A 25,703-nucleotide genomic window follows, 5' to 3' on the forward strand; every position below is an offset into this window, starting at 1 on the left:
AGGAGACTCTGTAGTCATGTGTGTTACTTCCATAGCTGAAAACCTTTGTGTCTAGCTCAGGTTCCAGTGGAAAATTTTTTGCACAAGAACCTAAAAGAATTACCCAGAAATAGGCTTTGTGTGTATGTATGTATATATGTCTCCATACATGTATACTCCATGGCTTAACAGGTCCTCCCACAATCAGAGCTCTAGAAAAAAATATTTTTTAGGACAAATGTAGCTGCTTGAGCAGACTGGGAAAGAAAATAAATGTTTACGGTTTACACAGAGCTGCTATTTGGAATTAAACTATAGCATCTTCCCATGCCAGAGCTGACTGCACTTCACCAGTGATTGAGGTGATTTCTATTTTAAAGCAGGTGTTGTGATTGCTCTGGATGGAAGACACGACCTTAATGTCGGATGGTATCATCCTGGAAATAGCAGCTGATGGTGTTTCAGTGATCATCAGGGCTGCTGAGAGAGGAGGCAGAGATCAGTTTCTGAGTGAAACTTACTTGTCCACATGGAGGAAATATTTAGATAGAAAATTTTCTACAATGGTGTGATGTTAACTTACAATTAGAAATTTACTTGACGTTGTGACATCCACCCACATGCTATTCAGGTAGTTGTGGCATATTGTTTTTGATTGATGACTTCAGATCTTGTAAATTCCCTTCTGATAGCTTTTGTTACATATTTTCACCTATGATGATAAACATTACACATACAGGACTGCACTGATATAATATATATTTCTAAATACTTAGTGATATCAAACACACATGAACAACTCAAAAAATGAAAGTAAAGTGAAAGCAGAATCCAGATTTCAGGCAAAGAACTGAACCATCTCAGTGCCATTTTTGCGGGCTCACCCTCTTTTTGTCGGGAAGTCCCCTCTCAGTGTTTGGAGTCTGGCTGGAGGCTGGCCAGATACCTCCTCCCATTTCTCATACTTCTAGGCTTTCTCAAGGTGAGATACGCTCTATTTTATGATACCTTTGAGCAGAGAAGGGCTTGGATCGCCTGCTATCTGAAGTACCAGTCAGCCTAAACAGCAGCTTCCAGTTTTAAATAAGCCGTACAATCTACATGAAAGCTGTTAAGATCTGTTAGTTTGCATCTGGGAGGAGTCAGAGAGGAAAGAAAAGAGTGTTCTGGGAGATGGCCAGCAGGGAAGGAGTGGTACAGAACACCATCACACTTGGTCCACCAAGCTCATGATGAAGACTGTTAGCCACGGAGAGGGTAAAACGCCACCTCTCTGCCTGGGAGGAGTGGTGGGAAAAGAGAGGACCCTGTGCTTGGCAGTAGAAGAATGAATGGAGGAGGAGCAAGGCGGGGGGGGGGGGGGGTCTCTTTAAAATGTATTTTGCATCCTTATCTGAAGCACTGGATGTGCTTTGCTCACTAAAACCTACATGATGTCATGAAATCTCTGCAGATAAGCAGAATTCTGACGACATTGCATTGATCATAGAAGAGGAGCCAGACAAAAAGAAGAAGGATAAGACATTGAAAAGAAAGCAGAAAGACACTCCAAACCTAGCAACACTGCAGGTAAGAGAGAAGTAAGGCTGAGAGGTAAGGCTGTTACTCGCTGTGTCCCCAAAGCTTGACCTCAGCAGCTGAGTTCAGCAAACCCTCCTTACATTTATTTCAGACACTTTAAAATGAATAAAACACGCTAAATGATAGTGATGATGCACATCAGCACATGGGGCCCAGAGGAAGCCATGGTCTTACAGGGTGGACGTGGCCTGCTTGGCCTCAGACCTTCACTTTACCAGTAGAGACTCACCCAGAAAGACTTAGGTGAAAATTCAGGTTTGTTGTTCACCTGTAAAACACTGAGTTTGGAAATTCCAAATTTCATGTTGGAAATATTACAGCCTGTTAAGAATGACTTAAAAAAGAGTACGGAAAGCATTGCTGCAATTGCTAGTGCATCCTCCCTGACGGCGAGGTAATATTCAGCTCGCATTAGATTTGGTTGCGTAACGATAGGAGGAATTCAAAGAAAACTATATGGGTCATGCAAAATGACTGGAGAGATGAAGAGGTTTGAAAAGATTAGGACTGCTTGGATTAGACTGTAGCTGAATAAAGGGGAATTTGAAACTGCTGTTTCCATTTTTTTAGAGATGGCACTAGTCTAGGCCTTCTATTTCACACTGAATAACGCTTCATAAATTACAGGGGGAGAGTGTTGAAAAAAAGCCCGTCCTTTTAAAAATGATCTGGTCTTTTTACCTATCCTAAAGCTCTGTCCCCACAGCACTTTATTATTGTCTGCTTTGCTCACATGTTCTGGCACATTAACATAACAAAATGGGTCAGTACATCAGAGGCACATTGCAGAGAGGAAACAGAAGCAAAGAGCAGCACATCCACACTGTTTTTCACCCACACCAGTGCTTACAAACGTTCATTCTGGCCCTTCTAGAGCCACTTCTACCTGCTGCATTAATGTGCTATTCCAGTAGTTGGGAAGGACTTTGGTGAAGGACAAAACCGCTCCTGTTTTAAGTGGGGAATTAATTTTTTTTGCCTCAAGGACTTTTGCAAAACCTTGGTTTTATTAAAATCTGCATTTTGAGTAAAAATGGATTTCTAGTCATCCTCTAATAAAAAAAGTTGCTATAAATATATCAACTGCAGCACAAAAAATAAGCATTCTCCTATTTTCAAAGATTTATGAAGGAGACTTGGAGAGTGAATTTAACAACTTTGAGGACTGGGTGAAAACTTTTCAGCTTTTAAGAGGAAAATCTAATGACGAAGTTCATGCTGACTCTGAAGACAGAATAATAGGAAAATTTAAGGTGAGCTTTAAAGCTGATTAAATGGGTAATAATTTAGAGACTTTATGTTTTCATGCATATTTCAAGTATACCACAGATGAAAGAAAAAGACATTGACAGTCTGTTGCAAATAGAATTATGTCTTTTATTGGATCTAGAGTCATATTTTTCCTTTCCCATTTTCTGATAGATGAAAGCAGCATCTAGCACCAGACGTTCGCTGTTGTTTTGAAACAAGGAATTACAAAAAAGTTTTAAATCACAGAAGGGGAAGAATAGATATATTATGTAGTCCAGAATCTTCTAATGCAACTTTATTACTGCACTATCAGTTACAGCACCTTATATGTAATTTTCAGTAATTTAAATGGAGGCACCTATAGCTACTCCAGTTGGAAACAATTGCACAGTCTGATCCAGGGCACCATTAGGCAATCTGAAAACGTAGTTCAAAGCATGAAAAACATTAATAGGATTTCAAGCACTTTGTAGTTTAGAGGAACTGATTAAACTCATTGATACCTCAATTAGTTTGCAGCGCAAATTTCCGTTTAAATCACTTGCTAGTAGCTTTCAGGCAGTATGAGCTACTCAGCACCATGAGTCAATATTGATTTATTTGAGTTGTATGGTGGCTGCAAAAATAAGTTGGATTCCAGTCACACTGTTGTGAAACTAACCCAGTGGAATTATCAATTTGCAGATATACAGTTAAGGACAAAATATTATTTTTAGAATAGTAATACTAAGAAAACTAGATTTAGAACACCTGCAGGTGTCAGTCCTTTAAATAATAAAATAGAGAGCTAAGAGCATGTAAGTACTTCTTGCATTCATCTAGATGTGATGATAGTACCATTTTATAGAGCAAAGACATTTTAAAAGATGATGTTTAGTGCACTGAAGCCTGTGTTCCCTTTGAGTGGTACCACAAAACCACTCTGGTGGTATGTGCTGCAGCGCAGGCTGCATGAATGATGTTTGTTTTGCATTCAAAGAATTGTTTTTGTATTAGACTTGATCTGTTTTCGAGGGAGATAAAAGACAGTGTATTACCAGGGCTCCTTCTGCATATACCCATGTCCTGAGGATGGCAGTTTGCTGGACGGAGGGCAGCCCCGCATCCTGCAAGGGATACCACCAAACCACTCTGTCAAAGTCCTCATCAGGGTTTATATTGTGGCAGTAAGTAGACAGATGTTCCTTTAATCTTGAAATAACTTGGACATTTCTTTTCAACTCAGTTTACCTCCATTGTCTTTGCAGTGAGCTTCTGAAAATCCTCATCCATGTGGCAGAATTTTTTCTGGACATATTTCAGACAATGTTTCATGTTGTAGAAATGGGTGTTCAGAGTAGAAAATGTTACATATTCCTCATGATGAATCACAAGACTGAAGAATCACTTTACTTCTTCAAACTGAAAGGGCTAGAGACATAACTAACATAGTATAGACAACCTGTTCCAGCTACATTATGCAAATGCAGCCAGTTTTAATTAGCAGAGTTGTTTCAAAAAGACACACATTTAAACAAAACTCAGTAAGGGGGAAATGGGAGCATATTTTTGAGGGCTGTGTATTGCATGTAATCAAAGTGGTAGATATTGTGAATAAGTTATGGGGTGTAGAAAGACATAGAAATATAGAAGACAAGATGATGAGAGAGCATGATGTGAGAAGTAAAAGGGGTAGAAGGAGATGGTATTTCAGAGAAATGAAAGCTGCAGGTGATCTAAGAGGGGAAGAATGGCATGCAAAGAGACAATGGCAAACAAAACAGAAGAGAAGAATAGGAAGAGATTGCTTTATTTCCTGAATATAAAGACTTCCAAGCCATCTTGTAAATACAGTCTGAAGAGTAGTTTTGCACTGTTCAAGGATCTGGACCAATATCTTTGGGAAATCTTTCCTGAATCCTACATGCACTTGTGCAGCCAGCTTCTTCCTCAGCGTTGCCTCTCCTGCTCATCTCTTTGTCCATCTTAGTGGTGGGACAGAACTTATATCTGCTCCACCTTTGCAAACTTTTCTCCTCCAGATCATCTTTTCCCAGTAGCCTGCAAAGCTGAATGCCAAATTTTATATTACATGAGGCAAGCAAAACCCCTGCACTTCCAGAACACCCAGGACTGGGCAGGAAACCCACAGTCCTGTATTGTGACCATGCTGCATTTAAGCAAGCTTCTTGAGGACACAGTCTTTCTTCCTAACAGGCGTTTAACCTCAGCCCAGCTGATCCAGATGGCAAGTCAGATCCCTACATTGTGCTGAGACTTGGCAACACAGAAATTAAAGACAGGGAGAACTACATCCCCAAGCAGCTAAACCCAGTATTTGGAAGGTCAGTGATGGCTTATTTCCTTGTTCATGGGTGATTTCTCCTTTATCACTTGCCACCACTACTGCTGTTACTATTACAAAGTGTTTGTTATATGCTGATTTCTGCCTGTTTGGATGTTCTGTAACTCTACTGGTTAAAATGTTGAGAATTGGTGTCACCCTGTATGATTACAAATTATTTCATTTTCATACCAGTCAAAACACATCATGGAATGCAATCTGTGAGAGGTTTTGCAAAATGATGCATAAGAGGAAAAGAGGCAACAAATGATCTTGTCTGTGCAAATTAATGCAATTGTTAAGTTTAAAGTGAAATAAATATCAGCACAGTAAAGTGTGATTTCACAATCTTTGTTACTATTTCAGGTTGAATAGGGTGCCAAATAAATCTCATCATTTTAGGACTAGGACAAAAAAACGTAGTTTTTTGAACCCACACAGACTTCTGAATGGGGGAGCCAGGGGCAAGCTGTCAATAAACATCAACTTTGTATTACCAATGCTTTATACTTATTTATATTTTTAATGCTAATAGCTGTGATTTTTGCCAATAAGTTTCCCTATTTTTAAGAAGGTTGAAAATGTTTTTAACTGAGTGGAATTATTCTGTAAAATATTAAGACAGAGAAACTGCACTATGTTGGACTGAAAGCCCCCTAAGCCAGGGTCCTGTCTGCAAAAGCAGAGACTTAAAGAAAAAAGTGTAAGGAGAAAAGACAAGAACAGAGTGGTCCCTCTATAGCATGCCATCTCCGTTTCTGTGATTTAAGCTCTTCCTTAGTAGAGGTTGCAACTGAACCATCATTATGATAAACAGTAAAACACAGCCATTATAGATGCATATAAATGGAATGGGAAATCACCACTGTATTTGGTTTAGACAAGGTTAGGAATGAGCTGTTCATTTGGATAGTCCTTGCTGCTGATGCCAGTGGCAACACTGGGGTGACTGGACCAGCAGCTCCTCGCAGCAGTAGCATCAGCCATAGTAACCACCTCTCACCATCATAGAAGCCCTGATCAGCATGGCACCACCAACCTCTAGCAATCCCAGACCATTCCCAAACCTCTCTCCTCCAAAAACTGCTCTGCTGTTGCTACAGAATTGACTCTGGCCACTTCGAGAAAAAGGACAAAACACATCCTTCAGGAGACAAAGCTCAGTTTTGCCTGTGCTTTGGAGAAATCTGGAGCCAGTGTTGTGCTGATGAGGATGTCCTGTCTTCCACTAATTTGTCAAATCCCTTTAAAAATCACTTTTATATTCTCAGCTTCCCTAAATATCTCAATGACAACAATTTCTATCACTGAAACATGCACTGAGTAAAAAGGGAGTTCTGATCTTTGCTTTTTTGAGACTTGTTTAAAGCTTTTGCCTCACCGTTTTGTTCGGTGCCCCCAGATTCCTATATTCAATATTTAACTTGGAGCTTTTGGAAGAAAACAGAAAAGACTCGGATGTCCCTTTTGGGGGTTCTGAAAAGCATGTGATAACTCTTACATACAGCTTCATTAGACTTGTAATTTCCATACTTCCACCTCTATTGGATTCAGGATAAATCATTGCAGCTGATCAGCTCCATCCCATTGCTCTGTTTACTGTAGGTAGGAACAATCTTAGAACTGTACAGGGGATGGTAGGGAAGCAGGAGAAAGAAAATACTTTTGCACTGTGTGTTTCCAGTACGGTCAGATATTTCATTGAAACAAAAAAACACTACCAAACAACCCCCACTGCTTGTTAGAAGAGACACTGTCCACACATTGTTTGCACAGTATTCATTAACTTAGTCTTCAAAACTGATTTGACTACATGTAGGTCTCAATTTTTGCTGTAGATCATTTGAAATCCAAGCTACATTTCCCAAGGATTCCTTGCTGACAGTCCTGATCTACGACCATGACTTTGTGGGAACAGATGATCTCATTGGAGAGACTAAAATTGATTTGGAAAATCGTTTCTACAGCAGGCATCGAGCTACCTGTGGGTTACAAAGTCAATATGAAATGTAAGTACCTCTTCAGACAGCAACACAGAACACAGTGAACGACTTGACTTGCAGGAGAAATTCCAGATGTGGCTGAACATTTTGCTTTCTCCAGCACAAAAGCGTCACAGGAGGTATTTTAATTAAAATTCACCGAAGAGCTTAACAGTGACTTTGGGTAGCTGTCAGCCTCAGTCAGAAGTGGATATTTAAAAATTAACAACACTGTTTGTTCACCAAGTATTTTAAATAGTAAACAGCCTATGTATAACGTACCTGCTCGATAAACTGCCTTTGGAGAGGCGTAAAGGGCAACTGGAAAAAAAAAAAAACGTCAGAGAAGTTATGACAGGGCTCTACTCTGCTCTCCATTATTCAGCTGCAACTGGAGTGATTGCAGCCAGGCCAGTGGGACTGGCATGGCACTGGGGGGAGCGGGAGCAGAGCGGGGCTGCTGGCATGGCGTCTGTAACAGAGGTGAGTCACAGGGCAGTGCTGCTGAACTCCTGCTCCCTGTCATACGGCTGCACTCTCAAGGACATTGTGCACAAAGATCAATTAATGCAGAGAAAGTCAAACTAAAATAACTCCATCGCCCAGGGGTGGGACACTAACCTGGAAGATGTGGGTTTGGGGTTCTTCTCCTATGATTGTTTCTCTATTTTATCTACAAACAAAGGGTGAACAATGTAGAAAAGCAATGCAGGAGCACAGACCAAACCCCCAGACTTTCCTTGCCAGCTTAGTCTCCAGTGTGAGGTATTTCTTTATGTACTTGTTCCAGGTTTCAGATCATCTCGGTTCTTCTCTGCGTGTGGGAGCTGCAGAACACTTTTCCTTAAACGGAGGTAGAACACGTAGACTTGAATCCTTTAGATAGAACAGGGGATGGGCTCTGGTCCTTTTCCTCTTGGGGAGCATGCCAATGCCTGGGCTGCTTTATCCAAGCTGTGAGTAAGGCTGCCTCAGCTTCTCCTGTGTTTTATGAGAAAAGAGTGGTTGGCCCCAGGACCTGAGCAGACAGAGGGGGTGTCTCAAGTAAGAAGTAGTGCTGGACAATTCAAAGGAAAAGTTTGGCTGAGCAGATGTCAGGGCCACTGACCACGAAGCAAATCTCTGCTTGGGAAGTCCTGATTTGCCTGTGCACTTTGCTGAAGGGAAACCTCACCCATTTCTCTTCACTCTCTGTTCCCTCCTTGCAGAGAAGGGTACAATGCGTGGCGAGATGCAACCAAACCAAGCGAGATCCTCACTAAGCTGTGTAAGGACTACAGAATAAGTGGACCCTTCATGCGGCCAGGGGAGATACAAGTAGGAGCAAAAGTCTTTAAGGGACAGACAGTCTTCAGAGAAGATGAGAACGGTAATGAAGTTTGTCATTCTTCAACTGCATTGTAGCAGTATCAAGAGCCTGCCCAAGCTGTATCTGGGGACCAAGCTGCTATGCACTCTAAAGTCAGATTACTGGAAGCTGTCTCTGCTCTGAAATACTCATATAACTGTGGTGATGAAGTCTGTGTCTATATTAGCTATTGCTGTAGCTTAATTGCAGAGAATCTCTCAGGTGAGACAGTTATTGCTAATGACCTGACATCCCCATGGTAGGTGTTGGCGGATACTTTGGACTAGCTCCTGCCTGATCCCAAGGATGGGATGCCCAGGATTGGTTGGAGTGCAGGGGACCCTCTTGGAACATGTCTTCTGGCTTAGTTTCATCTGAAAGGAGTGCAGCCTGCATGCTCTCAGATCCCTCCACACAGCAAATCAAAGCATGGGAAGTCAGGGAGAGTCTTTTCAAAAATGCATTCCCTGTCTAAACTAAAACACTAGTATAGACAGACCCAAGAAGTGAGAAGAAGGGGGAAAGGAAATACAGATGTGAAGTGAGTTACTCAAGGTGAGACAAGTCTCTGTTGGACCACATTTAGGTTCCAGGCCACTTACCTGCCAGTCCTACCTTGCCTACGTGGCTTTCCTCTCTGTTGTTTTTTTCCTCCACTTGATTATTACCACTCTGACTGCTCTTCTGAAGCATTAACAGAGTGCTGTGTAAATCTAGGTATCTGTGGGGTCCATGAATCCAGAGGACAGGACAGAACTTGCTTTCAGAGCTCCCAGATTAAAAAGAGGTCAAAGCTATGAGGGAGTTGAGTGTCCATATCACATAGGGGTGGAGTGGGACAGAGCTATAAGTGAAAGATCATAGAATCGTAGAATCATAGAACGGTTTGGGTTGGAAGGGACCTTAAAGATCATCTAGTTGTGTGTCCCCCCTCCCCGCCATGGGCAGGGACACCTTCCACTAGACCAGGTTGCTCGAAGCCCCGTCCAAGCTGGTCTTGAACACCTCCAGGGATGGGGCATCCTCAGCCTCCCTGGGCAACCTGTTCCAGTGCCTCACCACCCTCACCGTGAAGAATTTCTTCCTTATATCTAATCTAAATCTATGTCCCTGCCCATAGCAGTATAGTTAGACGAGATGATCTTTGAAGGTCCCTTCCAATGCAAACCATTCTATGATTCAGTTTTATACTTAGGGTAAGGAAAAGGGGTGTGAGGATGAAGACTTTCACAGGGGAACAAAAGGAGTTTGACTTGGAGACAGTAGTGGACACTGTGGCAGTGTAGGGAAACCTCTACTCCCTTACCTGTGTTTATTTGTCTTGGAGCAAATTCCCCCTGGCAGCTACAAAATATAGGTCACGCCTCAAATGAAAGGCTGCTAAGGTAGCACTGTTGAAGGGAGAAGAGTTGATCCATTTTTGGTTTCTTGGCCTGAGAGAGATTTATGGCTCCAGTATTGTTGTTTATTTTCCTCACTAGCAGATGACTGAATGTGACTACCAGCAACACGATCTCTTGATCAAAATTCTGGTTCACTAAAATGAGCTTCAGACAAACCAACATCAGACAAGGTGATGGAAACCAGAAGCAAGGAAATACTGAACCAGATGGCAAAGTCCAAAGTACTTATGTACACAAGTTTTTCAACATGTTATAAATAAATAGTTTACAGTATACAGTCTTCTGCATAATTCTTATCCATATTGCTGTTCTGACAAGTACTTCTGGGTCCTTATTTCCTGCTGGGTTTCTGTGCTGGTCATCACTTGGATCTGTAAAACTAACAAAGACCACAGATCTGATCTCTAGGGGAGTACTGAAAAGAGGAAGCAATACCATTTCCAATTTACAGGTGGAGAAAATAATACCTATGGGCCTTATATCCAGCTTTAAATTGCAAGGGGAAGAATAATTTAACTTTGCTCTAGGAGCATAGAAGTTGAATAGAATAGAATAGAATAGAATAGTTCAGTTGGAAGGGACCTACAACAATTATCTAGTCCAACTGCCTGACCACTACTCTGAGGTAGTCTAGGACTACCTGTAGCCAATGGGAAAAATAGGCATCTTCAGAGGGTGAAAACAATCTTTAGAAAGATGTCTTAGAAAGAATATGGGTTATCATGGGACAATCTATGTCCTTGCTATTGAGGCTGCCTGACTGAGTAGGTCAGGCTTAAAGACCTTGCTTTTAGCCGGCTAAAATTAGATGAAAGATATCACATCTCAAACACATGTTGGTACACAAGAGAGAACCAGCGCTCATAACCACAGGACCATCCTTCATCACTCTCTGAGTCATTAGGAAGGGTTTAATACCTACTGTTTAAATCGCAAACAAGCCTTCTGTCACCTACCAGCAACTCAGAGATAGCTGGTAGGAAAAGTAATAACAGTTTACTGACACAAAGAAGTCTTAACTTTCTTCTCACTTGAGTACTTCTCTCCTAATCTAGGAGATATCCCTCTTCAAAAGTCTGGGGTCCTTTTGTGTGGACCCCACACAAAAAGGGAGGAAAAAGAAGCTCAAGAGCTCAAAAGGCTTTCTGTGCTTTCCAATATGCACCCTACTTTCAATATTAGCACTGGTCCTTCCTGGAGGTACCATTCTCTGGGGTCTCCCTTCCTCCAGTGGCCAAGCTGAGCTGGTCAGGAGGTGACATGTTCTTGCCCATGGACTTCAGCCCTCTTCCCTTGAGGTGTGATTCGGTTCTCTGGGAGGGTCTTTGCTGTTGCCATCACAAAGCAAAATGAGGTGTAGATATAACTACTAGTGCTTATTTACTGTCAGCTCTGTAAAAATAGAAGCCTCCTTGCCTTTCGTGAGTTGTAAAAAAGCCTCACATCTGCAATTCTCTGTAAAAAGAGTAGTTCACAGGTTTCTTCCATCTTCCTGTTAGAAACTGCTGCTACAATAGTGAAATGATTTGCTGTGTTTTACAGATAAACTGCTGCCTAAGTGCTAATCTTCTAGCTACCCTGGTGGGTACCCTTATTTACATGAATTAAATTAATTTCAAGACCCTTCTTTACTTATCTGGGATACATAAAACCTTCCTTTTAACTCAAGCAAATTTTTAATGACCATCTTTAATAATAAATGGAACATATTACCCAGGGATTCAACATTATAGTTCAACTCTCTTTGTTCTTTTTGTTTTACTCTTTTCTATAGAGGAGCCAGTTGAATCATATGAACATCTCTCCTTAAAGGTTTTACGTGCTTGGGAAGAAATCCCTGGAGCTGGATACAAACTGGTCCCAGAGCACATTGAGACTCGACCTCTCTACCATAAGGATAAGCCAGGCATGGAACAGGTAGAGCAGCTCAGAGGTGGTGGTGATGGTAGACCCAGGATCAGTTTTCCTTTCCTGAGGTTATTGTGGTTTCTATTTGTATCTGCAAACTTATAGAGACAGCATCCAAGTGTTGTACCATACATGAGACTTTGTATGGTATCAACCTGGAAATTGTCACACGTGTGTGTATACAGCCAGTTATCTAAAGACACAGTAATCACACGAGGTGTAACTGCATATTTCCATTCTTTTAAATGCATTAGTTTATTAAGTTAACACAAACTCTGACTGTACTTAGACATCGGTTCTTTTTTTCCATTCATCAAGTACTATTTTTTTTTTCAGTATGGATTTCACCTTGAGGTTGCCAATGTTTGAGCTCAATTCTAACTTCACCAAATTCCTAAGAGACTGATAGAATATTAAAAAAATATATTGTATAGTAAGTTTACAGATAAAATCATAGTTACAGGATAGTGAGCTGGTTAGTGCTTATAGAGGAAGCAGTGGTTTTGGACGTCAGAACTACATTTAAAACCTTTTAAGTCTCTCTAAAATAGAGTTATGGAGATGTTTATCTCTTTGTTTTCAAGGGTCGTGTACAGATGTGGGTCGACATGTTTCCTAAAGATATGCCTCTGCCAGGACCCCCAGTGGACATTTCACCAAGAAAACCCAAAGGGTAATACTCTATGCTTGCCCCCCAGCACAGTGGCCTAAGTCCTCAAAGACTGAGTCTTTCTTAAGTGTCTGGAAAGAACTATAAAAAGAACTATCACAACAAACTTCTGTGATCCTAAGAAAAGTTTTCTTAGGTTCACATGACTTCCAGTCAAACGAGAGCATCTAGTTTGGTCTCCTCCATTAAACAACTCAAAGAACTGTTGGTGATATTTTCATCAAGGGCTATCACATGCCTCTTTTAGAAAGATATCCCTTTGTCATATAGAGATTCCAGGTGGCTAGAGGCAAGAGTCCCTTAATAATTCTGATGTTATCATCCACTTGTTGATCTGAAAGAAGTAATTCTGGTTTCACTAGCTCTTTCAGATAGATAATTTACTTGACCCTCGTTGAGATCCTTGATGCAATAGTATGACACCTATTGGATTTCCAGCACTTTGTTCAAAGTTAAGATCAAGAAACACATAAAGCAGCAAAAGATAGCAGAGATATGTTTAGAATAACCTTCTCTCAACTTTCACACAGATACTTACACTGCTTTATACGTAACACTACACATAGTTCTTCAAGCTAATTGAATGTTTGTAAATGAAATACAACAGTGAGCAACAGAGTTCTCAGCCCATCCTGTAGCAACTTTATTCCAAAACTTTAGCAAGGCCTTTCCTGAGAATTTTATGTCTGAAGCAGCATCAGGTACTGTTCCTGTATTATTTATGTTTGAACAAGACACAATGTAATAAAAACTTGTTTCTTTTACTTTCTATTTACAAAACCCAAGATTTGACAAAAATAAGAGTCTATGTAACAATTAACTTTCTTCAAACCAGAACTTTCTATAAAGCTCCTTAACAACAAGCATTTTCCAATCCAAAAAGATTTAAAACTAATTATACTGACAAAATCAAATTGTCGCTGCAATTTTTGTAGTCTAAAAAAGCAGGGAAAAATATTGTCAAACCATTAATTATGAGAAAGAAAGTAAATATGCAGACACAAGTTAAACATTTTGCTGAGAAATGCATATTTGCTGCAGCAGAGCAGGCTCCAGGCTCCATAAGACTTCATAACACTTTGCGTAAACATTTCTTGTTGACAATCTTTGACTGAACAAGGCTCTGACGGAGCATTGCAAATGAAAGTTTCTTTGGCTAGTGCAGAGGCTTGGTTTTCATGGCCAACATCTTCTGAAGAGCTGCATCACCTAGGGTATCTGGTAATTTCTGGGGCAAACTGTTTCACACCTGAGATTGAGGCTATTTCCAAGACAACACATCATATCAAAAAAATCATATGGTGGTGTTCTCAAACATAGGTTGTTTTAATTTTATTCTGCATTTCATACAATGACTGGAGGCATACCTAAATTTTTGAGTATAAATTTTTTGTCACCTGCAATATATCTATTTCAGTTCAAGCTTCTAGAGCTTTGGATGGCCACCATAAATGTCTGTGTATTGGAAGTGGAAAGGATGGGAAAACTTTAATTCCTTTTACTGTTGCTTCTAAAGATGATTACACTTGCTTAAATGAAAATACCTCTAAACAGTGCTTCTCTTCCCTTTTAATGCACTGGATCGCACCACATACAATGTTTCAAGGCCTTTCTTCTGAAAAGCACCTCCCAGGGAGCTCTGGTTTTTATTAGCAAGCTGCTCACTGTTTTGGAGGCTGCTCTCATGATGTTGTTCAGCTCAACTTTGCGTTGTTTCACTGCAGCATTTTTGTGAAAAGAATTGAAAAGGAACAGGCACATAAAAAGCAAGGAATTTTCCATCCCTCAAAACTGGCAGTGACCCCACCGTCGTCCGACATACTCCAAGAGCTGAGAGGACCCACCATCCCCACTCTATTACTAGACTTTTGTAAAGAAAAGAGGCCTGAGGCTGATACTATTTTAAGAGTTTTGCACAAATACAACATTTATCACTTTATAAAGGCATGATTTGATAGAGGTTTACACTAGTGTCTGACCAGAGCTTGAGTATACTCAAGCCTACTTTCTTCTCTTTTTCAGCTATGAACTGAGGGTAATAATCTGGAATACAGAAGATGTAATTCTAGAAGATGAAAATATCTTTACAGGGCAAAAATCAAGTGATATCTATGTAAAAGGGTAAGTTCTTCAGGACTTGTCTTCAAAAGAACTTGCAATATTTCATTCAAAAATCAGATGAAAAAATTATGTTGTGAGAATATCCAATAAGCTATTTTTGTGACCTTGCACTTTGCTCTAAATGCCTGCCCAAATTGCTCATCTATATTGGATACTGCTTTTTTTTTTTTCCCCCTCTTAAAATCAAGTGACTGTAAAATGACACTAGTCGTTACTTCCTGCTCAGGCAGAGATGGCACAAGAAGAGAACGAAGCCCACAGTTTGACAAACAGAGATCAAACACTTACAGAACTTGAACTGTAAGAGCTTACACAGATGTGGAGAGGTTTGACATAATCAGAGAAAAGGGAATTATGATCACATTAGAAACAAGAAAGCAGGTGTTTGCCAGGCTATTTCTGTTGGAAATATTTTCTAATCTCATGTGGGGAGCACATGTAGGTGAATGACCATGGCCATGCTGGGGAGAAGATCACATGGGCACTTTCTGCTCTCCATCTCATTCCTGCTGCAGAAAAAACATCTGTCACAGCTTCACAGATGTTACTGGGATAATCAGTAAACCATATCACATAAATAAAATGAAAAGAGGGAGCATGAAGGGGGAGCTTGAAACTCAAACCAGCTCCTTCCTGAGATCGTAGCAGGTTACTTGCCTGTTTTGGAGTACTGCTTTGCACTTTCTGCTTCTGAGCAGGATTTGAATGCAGGTACCGGAGAGGGGTGGGGGGAAATTATGGCATAAGAGGCAGTAGAAAGTATTGGAAACCTCAGGTGCAAGACTGGTCTTAGATTTCTTGCTGTGTTTCCACTACTAGAGAATGAGACTAATATGCCAATATGAATTGTGTCATTGTGGAGTCCTGGAAAAATCTGAATTTGTAGAGTGCTATGTGTCTGGAAAAATGGATTTCCCTAAAAACCTGTTACAGTATTGCTAATGACCAAATGAAAAGAGCTGGAGGAGGGAGCACTGGGATTGATGGAGCAGGGAAGGGAAGATGTTTTCCACTTTGCAGGTTCTGAAAATCATGTGAACATAATAAGAAACCCAATGTAAGCATAAGGACAGGACAGTCTGGTAGCAGCTCTTACTCCTGTGTAGGGTATATCTACAGGCATTTTACCAGGGAAACTTGCATTAGCTCTGAGCAAGCTGTGTGGGGTAACAGGAGTGGTACCACTCCTTTGGAGCAGGTGATATTGGCCCAGGAGAAGCACGCACTAATATGACCATATGTCCCCCAGTGTGCTGCAAGTGCAGTTATTGCACATACTGGCTGAGCAAACCTCCCCTTGCAGTTCCCTGAGAGGAGCTACTCTGAAATCACTGGTGTTTGCACAGATATATCCAAGTTAACAATAAACTAACGTGTTCAGAGCAGTAGCAGGGTAGTTCTGAGAGCACAAAATTGAGGAAATAATTAGGGAGCCAGCCTTCGTGCTGAGCTGTGTGATAACATGAGTACATCACTATCAATGCCAGTGTTCTGACAGGGAAAGCCAGGACTGGATAACTTTTTGCTTCTGTGCCTTAATAATGAAGACACAAATCTTATTATGTTCAGACAGAGCACGTGGCACTGAATCTGTCACCAGACATTGATTTGCACTGGGAGCAGTGCTGTGCTTGGGATTGTTACTGTTTTTCTCAATTCCTTTTTGAAATAATGGGGTTTGCAGGCGAAAAGCCACTCTGGATGCAGTACAAAAATTCCGATCATTACTCAGACTGTGATAAATCATCTTCAGAACTAAAACATACCTAGCTAGATCATTACCTGGAGCTCTTCAAAAGAGAAGATTATGTTTAGGAAAGTGTTGTCCTTTTGTACCATAGCATTGCACATCAGATGTTGTGCACACTGTAGCAGAAACCAAGAGGAAATCACAAGAAAAAACAGACAGAATTCTCCAGCCATACTTATGCCATGTTTATACCCCTCAACAGCAACTGCAGTCAATTTAGACTCCAATGCTGAGCACTGAAATCAGTCTTGGGACATTGGCACAGAATTTATTAGTGTAGCACAACATGAATACAGGGTGTTTAGTAGTGGATAAATGACTGGTGCTGTCTTTGCCTGTCCCAAAGAAGACAGATGTCTTGGCCAATAGCAAATGGCCAACTGGTATTTTGGGGTCTGATTGAAATAAAAATCATGTTCTCACTCTCAGCTTTTGATCATCACTGGCCATTGTTGCAGTCTGTGCCACGGCTGGGAGGTGGCCAAGATCCTCCGAGCCAGGGCTACTGCTGTGTGTCACAGTCCTGAACGATGTGTTGCCTCCTTACTGATTAGGGAGGAATTAGTAAATGATCATGCCTGTAACCAAATGGCAACGACAATTCAAGCTCCCCTGGTGACAGCAGTGTTTTCCACTATGTGCTTGCCATAGGTGGATAAAGGGCCTGGAAGAGGACAAGCAGGAGACAGATGTACATTACAACTCCTTGACAGGAGAGGGCAACTTCAACTGGCGCTTTGTGTTCCCGTTCCACTATCTCCCAGCAGAGAAACAAATGGTGGTTAGTAAAAGAGAAAACATATTTTCTTTGGAAAAGACAGAGCGCAAAATACCTGCTGAGCTGATGCTTCAGGTGTGGGACTTTGAAAGACTCTCTTCAGATGATTTCTTGGGTAAGTGGGCAATGGATCTGCCTGAACTTCACCTGAGGTCTCACCAGACTTGTATTTTGTAGAGATATGTACAAAGTGGTGTCCGAGACCCAACTTTTGCTTGTTTTTCTCTGAAGCACCACATTGCAAACTTACACATTTCTTGGAGAGGGAATGATTAGGAACTCAGATGAGACAATGCCAGGGCAATACAAATGAATGAATGACAGTACAGAGAGATCACCAGCTCTGAAGCCTGGGGCCAAGCTGCTGCATTTCTCCATGTATCTCATATGGAAGCTGCTGTTTGAATGCCTTTGTGTCTGTCTGGTCTCTCCGTGTTGTCACATTACTTCTCCCTCCAGGCACTCTTGAATTGAACCTGAATGGGTTCCCTCGAGCAGCAAAGACAGCCAAGAGCTGTGACCTAGGCATAGTCCTGGCAGCAAGTGAAGAAAACAAGATCTCCATATTTCAGCAGAAGCGTGTCAGAGGCTGGTGGCCTTTCATCAAGGCTGGGCAGCTCACGGTAGGCAGCTCACTACAGATGAACAGCTTTTCTCTGGGACTGATATGCACTGCTGAGATCCTGAGACAGACAGATGCTAATTTTGGGTATGGCATCTGAAGAACAACGAGCACTGGCAATCCATAGGGCTCCTTCAAATGCTTTAGTGGTTCCCCATAGATTTGGTTCAGATAACCCCAGGCAACCAGAGCACTTTATACTTTTTCTTTGCTTTCTTCCACTGTTCATCTCCCAGCACACTGGGTAGGTAGAGTGGAAAACCAGGTGTTTCTAGTCAACTTTATGTCAGCTGAGGAAATCCTGGGAGGAATCTCACCTGCTTATTTATTTCCTTAAAATTTATTTCTCACTTCAACCAGGATGAAGGAACTGATTTTGGAGTCTACTGTTACTCCCTTTGCTAGTGACACATCTCAAGTAGAAAGAGCACGGTCCCCTCTTCTTGCTGAAGTATGCTCAATAAGCCAATATTTTTTGGTTTAGTGGCAGGATGCAATTGGTAATAAGGAATGCAAAGGACAATGACAGCTTTCCCCAAACTCTACAAGACTTATGTTAGAAGTATCGCCCTAAGAAGAATATAAATTCTGCCACACAAATTTTCATTTACCTGAAGCCTCTAGCGTAACAAGGCTTGCAGCAGGGTGTAAACCTCACTCAGCGTGTAACTAGCCATTTATCTCAGGGTTTTCTGCTGCAGCTTCTCTTCATAAAGTTGTAGTACTTTCTGTGTATAATCTGGAGCTACACTGAAATTCTCAGTGTTTAATACAACTGCTCCATTTTCCCTGACTTTAAGGCTCCTCTGTACTCTTACAGCATTATAGGGATCCTCAGTGTTAAGGAAAGACAGCTCTGATCCTCTGTTTCCTAAGGGAAGTGCATGTATCTCGGCATGAAGTACATCCCGATAGTTAACTCTGCGCATGGTCTTTGGGGTATGTCTACCTGAAACAGAGCTATGTGAGCTAGTGAAGGAAAACCCAAGCTGATGTGCTTACGTGACCACAGAGCCCTTTGGGAGCTTGGACTGAAACTCGGGCATCCCTGCAGCCCAGTTCTAGGATTAGTGTAGTTGCAATCTTTTTAGGTGCATCCAGATCCCTGTGGGGACACAGACCAAGAACTACAAACTACCTTTCTGTAGTATAGGCCTCTACAAATTCACCTGTTTTGGCCCTTTTTTAGGGGATGTTCCTCCTTCTCTAGACTTTCATTGATTCTCCAAGGGTTTTCCTAAACCTCATCCTTCCTTCATATTTCTGTCCATTCCAGCAAGAAGAATGTTTTAATAAAAAGTGCCATCTTCAAGTTCATTGCCTTCTTCAGATTGAAGGTGACTGTGTACTTTCCATGGATTTAGTGAATGGGCTCCACTCCCAAATCCCTGCTTTACCTCCATTTTCTCAACTCTAGTACAATTGATTCTATTTCTCCCAGTCCACTTTCATCTCTTGATCACCTTGTCTTCCACATGGATCCCTTTTATCTGCATCCTTCTTTCAGCCCAGTTCTGTGCTGAATCCCAGCCACTGACCATAGATTAACACTTTAGTTTTTGATATCTACAAAGGTATGAGGTAGGAAAATAACAAATACATGAAAAGCCATTTGTCTGTTTTTCATCCATCACAGATTTTGTGGAGCTGATTTGATTTACCCACTCTTAATTGTTATTGGAATCTTTAAGTCTTTGAAATCTTAATTTTTTTTAACTTTGGCCTAATTAAATCTATAGTGGAGAACATAACTGGATGAACAGGGAAAAGAGACATCTCTGTAACCTAACACAGACAGAAATATCAATAGATTTGTTCCTGTGAATGCAAGGGAAACCCAAATATTTAACCTGTATCTAGGAAGCTCTAACTTCCATAGCAGAAGTTACAGTTGATACTAGGAGTCCAAATAACTCAGATTACATATTTCTACTGCAAGGTGTGGCAGATGATCTTTTATAAGTGCCAATATTTTATTGGTCACTCAACAAGCTTTAATGGCTTGTCACAATGAAAACAAGCAGTAAACCAGCAGTTATAGTCCATTATGACTTTTCTGAATTCTAGAAATTATCAGGAAGAAGTTGGTGCTGAACAAATGTGTCCTCTTGTCACAGCTCCAACTATCCTCTTCTGGCCATCCATCAAGAAAATTGACTCTGAACCCACCTGCCAGATCACTATTCTTTTAGCCTGAACAGAGCTCTAGGACTGCATGATATTTTCTGCACACAGATCTCATTTCTAGCCGTCTTCCTTTTGTGAGCTGAGACCCCACAGCTCAGCTGCTCCAGCACTTGTGACTGGCTGTCACAAAAACATCCTACCTCTCTTTCTTCACAGTGCTTGGGCATAAGTCAGGAATTTGGTGCCTGGGTTTTCCTTTGTGCTTTCTCTTTAACTGCAAAAACTTTTATTTCCTTTAATCAATTTCCTTCACCCTCAGCTGGTTCCATAATTTCTCCACAAGCTGAACCCTGCTGTGATTTAGTGATAATAACCCAGGTTTGGATGCTTATGTATGATGTCTCTGATCCAGGGCAAGGTGGAAGCTGAGTTTCACTTAGTCACAGCGGAAGAAGCTGAGAAGAATCCAGTAGGCAAAGCTCGAAAGGAGCCTGAGCCCTTGGAAAAACCCAAGTGAGTAGGAGCATACTCATTAAACATGCTGGGGCAGGGGCATTCAGCAGGAGACAGGGAAGAGCATGTCTCCTTTCTCCTCTCCTGGCTTTTCTCCTCTTTCTTGCTGTAATCTTGAGCAAGCTATTTGTACAACTTGTGCATCACCTGGCTGCCGGCACTCGTAGTTGGCAGCACCTTCCAGGTTAGCTGAAATACCTTCCTCTGGAAGCGTAAATAAATGGCATTGCTGTACATTTGTCCTCAGCTAGAGTTCATAGGCGGGCTCATTCCATAGCTGACCTGGCACATGATAACCTCTTAAACCATCATAACTTATGCATACACCCAACACATCAGTTTGGTCACCTATAAAGATTAGACAGATTATATTTATTATATTAAGAGGATAACTATAAGCCAGTAATGTTTAAGTGCTTTAAAATGACTGTATGAAATATTTCCTATATGTCCAGTCTTTTTTAATATGACCATTAGGAGACAGTCTTAGTATTAGGAAATGAGAATTTTGGATGTTAGGAAAAATTGCTTCACTGAAAGCGTTATCAGGCATTGGAACAGGCTGCCCAGGGAAGTGGTGGAGTCACCATCCCTGGAGATGTTTAAAAGATGGGTAGATGTGGCACTTAGGGATATGCTTTAGTGGTGGACTTGGTAGTGTTAAGTTAACAGTTGGACTCGATAATCTTAAGGGTCTTTTCCAACCTAAATGATTCTGTGTTTCCATGATTCTAAGGATTATCTGCACACATTTAAAAGTGTCTTAGTTGCTACATATTGGTGTAAAAGTGACCTCTGCATACATCTAGTTGTTTCTGCATAAATTAGTCACTTGCAGACAAAGGCACATGAAACATAAAAATAAGGTCATACAGGAATGATACAACTTTAACAAATCCATCTTTAATTTTTTTGTACTTCATAATCAAAGAATAAAGATGCTTATTTTTCATCATAAGACTTTTAAATGACGACATTTTAAGTGGATTAACAAAGGTACATGATCTAGAAGGAGCATTCTATCTTTCAGTGTTTGTCACATTAAAAAAATATTATCAGCTGAGATTCTTGCATTCAGGAAAAATTTACTTCTAATCTATTTTGCCTCAATTACTTTGTCCTAATAAAGTAATGAGCTAGATTTTAAAAAAGAGAGAGAGAGAGAGAAATTAATGTTATATTTCCTGCTACCAAAGCTTCTAAAAACCAATTGCTAGTCATAATGGTAATCATTGCACATTCTGTTTAATTTTGTTGGTTTGTTATATATCTCAGGATAAACACGAAAAAGGAAAAAAAACAGTATAAAGATGGAATTGCCAATACCCCTACAAAGTGTATAAATTCAGCCGGAAAATTAGAGGTATCAGAGACTTGTTGAAAACTAGCCTTGGAAAGACTTTAATCAATCATTTCACCCAACATCTTTACTTAAAGGCAAGATAAGCTATGCCTGACAGATGTCTATCTGAAAGAATCCCTATAATGGAAACTAAAGCACTGTCTTACAGAGGAAAGAGGACTGCGATAGCTCTGAAGTACATGTGGTGGGAAGCAATCAGCCTAGGCAGTTTTAAGAGGGAGTGCAGTGTGTAACAGAAGGATTACATGTCCAGAAGGCTGTCAACAGGATGCCCAAAGGCAATGTCTCATTTTCCCCTCATTTTTTCAGTCCCAGCCCATGCACCCTGGACAGCCTGGGGCTCCAGGGCTCCCTGCATTTTTACCTCAAGAGCATTTTATCCACAAATATGCTGTTGGGCCAAAAGGTTGTCACCAGCCTGGTGGCCCCTTCTCTGCTGTAGAGCCAGCCTGGAGGTGTTCTGACCCATAGTCTTCCTCCAGATCTTGCATTCAGTATTCACAGAAGCTCTACATCTAGGTTTTTATGATAAAAATCATACACGCACAGACACAGCCAACACATGGCTCAACCAAGTTCTACTCTTAATCGAGATGTATGCCTCAATTAAAATAAAATTAGGGTGGGGCTAGTCTCACTTGACGTTACCCATCTCAGAAGTAAGCCATTCAGGCTCCTTTTGTAGCTTCTCATATACAGGTGGGGGAGTCATCCCATTTACCTAGCACACATATCTTAAGATGGGAGCTGGGGAAAGAGATGAATTGTCCTCCAGAAGGTCCTTCCTCTCCACATGCAGACAGCCAATGACTGACCAGGCTGGGCACCTAAGTTTTAAAGTTAGGCAAAATAAATCCTAAGGTTACTAAAACAATATCAGCATGTGGATAGTAAATACTATTTTAGCTAGACACACACTTAGTAGATGAAGACATTGCATGCCTCATTTCCATAAAGCTGGTATTAAAGTTTACCAGCTCAGTGCCCCCGGGTGGTGGAATATGTGGTTCATACATGTAGAGTAGTCAAAATCAACTGAGAGATAACAGATAACTGTTTCTGCACTTCAAATGAGTTCTTTTCAGGAAGAAGTGAATCTCAAGGAGCTTTGTGTCAGGACCTCCATATCTCTATGCCAGTACTGTACGTTCACTTTTTTTTGCTAATCATGTAGGCTTACACAGACAAGCAGAGAAATTTTCAGATTGTTTTGCATAATTAAGTTTTTAAATTAAGAAACAAAATGATTTCAATACCAAAATTATCTTCTAGGAGCTACTAGACAGTAGCAGACTCTTAAATGTACCAGAGCAAAGGTGGCCAAAGATTAAATATCTGGGAACTAAACAGAAACATGCAAATGAGAAATAAGGTGCAGTGAGTGTAATTTCCTGCTGGCCAAAACACCATAAGGTTATCCATCTCTTCCTCTCTGCCGATCAAGACAGGACACTTTTCCGGATGCACTCTATTAGAACAAATATGTTGCTATAACTGGTACCAAGTTCTATAGCCTACGTTGCAAAGAAAACAAATTAAATGAGCAACAGTCTGGCTTTTTTTCCCATGTCTTTAAAGCCCTTAAGTAGTTGGAATGTGCAGACTAATGGTTTTGTTACTCAAGTCTGTGATTCAGTAAGTTTTACTCTTTAGAGTATCCATTTTTTAATAATTCCTTTTAACCTGGAGGGCTTATTTGTTGATTTATTTCTGAGTAATTTCCACCTCAGTACAAAACAGTCTTTAATTAAAAGATATTCAGTTGGCCTTTTGGATTTACAGACTTTCTGTCACATTGGCATTCACTTCCACATGCTGAGTTCTACAGATGAGTAAGACATTGCTTATATTCTTTAAACAGCTTTCTGAAGTGAGACATGGCCATTGGTTTTTGTGACCCTCAGTCTTAATTTCATTCTCCTTACTGCTGCACCATCTGCACAACTACAGTGATATTGAATAAGAAAGACAACCTGCATCCAATTTTGCAGGTGTTAATGTTGCTCCACACCACTGTACTCGTCAGGTCATCCCATCATACAAAGCTGACAGATGTTGCCTCAGCTCATCGCAGGGTTAGGGCTGTTGAAGTCCAAGGCATAGTGACCTCCCAAGCCGGGTGGCATGCCAGAGGAGAGACTACGCCAAAATTTTTCCTAAAGATAACATTGTTTTCCTCTCTGTATGCAGCCAGCTTTGCTGTACAGTGTGAAGAAACTCCTTATTATGGAGGAGGATACAACATGGGGCAACATTTGGAAAAAACTTAGGTTTGTGGAGTGCAGATATTCTCCACCAGAAGAAGGTGGCTTTTCCTTATGTACCCAGGCAAACTACCTAGATTTTGGGTTTCATTTCATCTCCTGTTTTCAGGAGGCCTGTTTTAAACCTCCTTCTGAAAAAATGTGATTTTGGGCCGTATGCCAGGCCTGAGCTGGCTCCGACTGTTATGGCACTGTGACTATCACTGAGCAATCAGATTTTTTGTAGTGGCTCATTACTCCTTTTGCAATGCTAAATTCCTTGCAATGATTAGAAAGCTTTTATACTCAAGTTCAAGATGTCTGCATTTCTTCTTTAGGATTTTCATGATCTCGTCTGTAATTTTGAACCCCTTATCTTGCCTTAAATTGGAGTAGTTATGAAGTGTAAACTGGAATTTCATTCTGAGTGGTGTGTGGATCTCGGGCTCAGGGATGAATGTAAGAGTGACCCAATAGTATGTGAAACTTGTGGAAGTTCCCTCTAAACTCTTTAGTGGGTTCCCAAGAGTTAAAGGTCCTTATTAGACTCAAATATGTATTTTGCAGTGGGGTACCTTTGGAAATAGCTGGATCTGCCTTTACAAAAGTTTTTCTCTTTTTCTTTCTTCCCCTTTAGCCGACCAGACACATCCTTCTCTTGGTTTGTAAATCCTTTCAAGTGTTTGTATCACCTGATCTGGAGAAATTACAAGAAGTACATCATCATCGGCATAATTCTGCTTATTCTCATTGTCTTCTTGGTGCTCTTCATCTACACGCTGCCAGGTGCGATCAGTCATAGGATAGTTGTAGGATGAGCATAGGTTATGGCTCTCATTGTAACTAATCATATACAAACACTTCAGTTAAAAATAAAAGTCAGGCATACAGAAGTAATCAACCTGAAACACACCTCCTTCCTTGTAAAAAGAAAACATAACTATTTGTATCAAAAACTGGAGCTCTCTTAGAATATTTTAACGTCTTCTTTGGCTGCTCATTCAGACCCAGCCTTAATGTACATTATCATTAACATACTGCTGCAGCTTTATTGACAATGAAAGTTTGATTCTGCACTTAAAACTGAGTTTGAAAGTGAATTCTTTAATGCTATGCAGAAACTGATTTGTCAGTCAAGTATTTATTATTACAGACAAATGATTAAATATTAAAAACAAAATCTGTACACAAAGTTAGTTCAGTCTTTGCATAGTTTTGTAATTAATTGTTTGAACTCTTTTTCAGTAAGTTTATAATGGCATGATTATTTTGAGATAAAAGGTTTATTAATAAAATATCTAAGGTTAAATTGTCTCATTTGGTGTCATGCAGAATTCATCCTGCATATCTCAGTAGGAGCTCTGTGCTCTGTAAAGACATCTCACAAACTTATAAATAAGGTAAGTGTCGGTGACAGGAGAGGTAGAAGCAGAGGTGGAGAGAACTTTTTTACAGCTGCAGTTTGAAAGTGCTGGAGGTCGCTGGAGGAGAGGGATCAGAAAGATGAAGACTCAGCCACAGGCACTGTGGTAGCAAATGATCCTTGTAAAGGAGAGGGAAGAGGGAGAATCCTGCTGCTTGACAAGCAGAGGGAAAGAAGAATGGAAAAGAGAAGGGCTGCAGAGTGGAACAAATCATGGAGGATTAAAGAAAACAAGGAATAAAGCCTTACACAGTTGTCAATGTGTAAATCCTCATCCAACTTAAGAATACAGAAAATGCTGCAGCCTGTGTCATGCAA

At 40.7% G+C, this 25,703-nt stretch overlaps 1 protein-coding gene across 1 annotated transcript in view; it reads left to right on the plus strand.

The window, feature by feature from the left end:
• Positions 1–25,259, plus strand: part of FER1L6 (fer-1 like family member 6) — a 91,563-nt gene extending 66,304 nt beyond the window's left edge. Inside the window, exons 31-43 of the mRNA XM_069778632.1 lie at positions 1,433–1,548; positions 2,682–2,813; positions 3,852–3,977; positions 5,008–5,135; positions 6,973–7,143; positions 8,325–8,485; positions 11,642–11,784; positions 12,360–12,448; positions 14,468–14,566; positions 16,968–17,209; positions 17,554–17,717; positions 20,256–20,356; positions 24,600–25,259. Of these exons, the coding sequence (XP_069634733.1) occupies positions 1,433–1,548; positions 2,682–2,813; positions 3,852–3,977; positions 5,008–5,135; positions 6,973–7,143; positions 8,325–8,485; positions 11,642–11,784; positions 12,360–12,448; positions 14,468–14,566; positions 16,968–17,209; positions 17,554–17,717; positions 20,256–20,356; positions 24,600–24,780 (1,853 nt within the window). The 3' untranslated portion in view covers positions 24,781–25,259. The remainder of the gene's footprint in view (positions 1–1,432; positions 1,549–2,681; positions 2,814–3,851; positions 3,978–5,007; positions 5,136–6,972; positions 7,144–8,324; positions 8,486–11,641; positions 11,785–12,359; positions 12,449–14,467; positions 14,567–16,967; positions 17,210–17,553; positions 17,718–20,255; positions 20,357–24,599) is intronic.
• The last annotated feature ends 444 nt before the right edge of the window (positions 25,260–25,703 follow it).

Source organism: Haliaeetus albicilla, chromosome 3, assembly GCF_947461875.1.
Source record: "Haliaeetus albicilla chromosome 3, bHalAlb1.1, whole genome shotgun sequence".
Classification (NCBI taxonomy): domain Eukaryota; kingdom Metazoa; phylum Chordata; class Aves; order Accipitriformes; family Accipitridae; genus Haliaeetus; species Haliaeetus albicilla.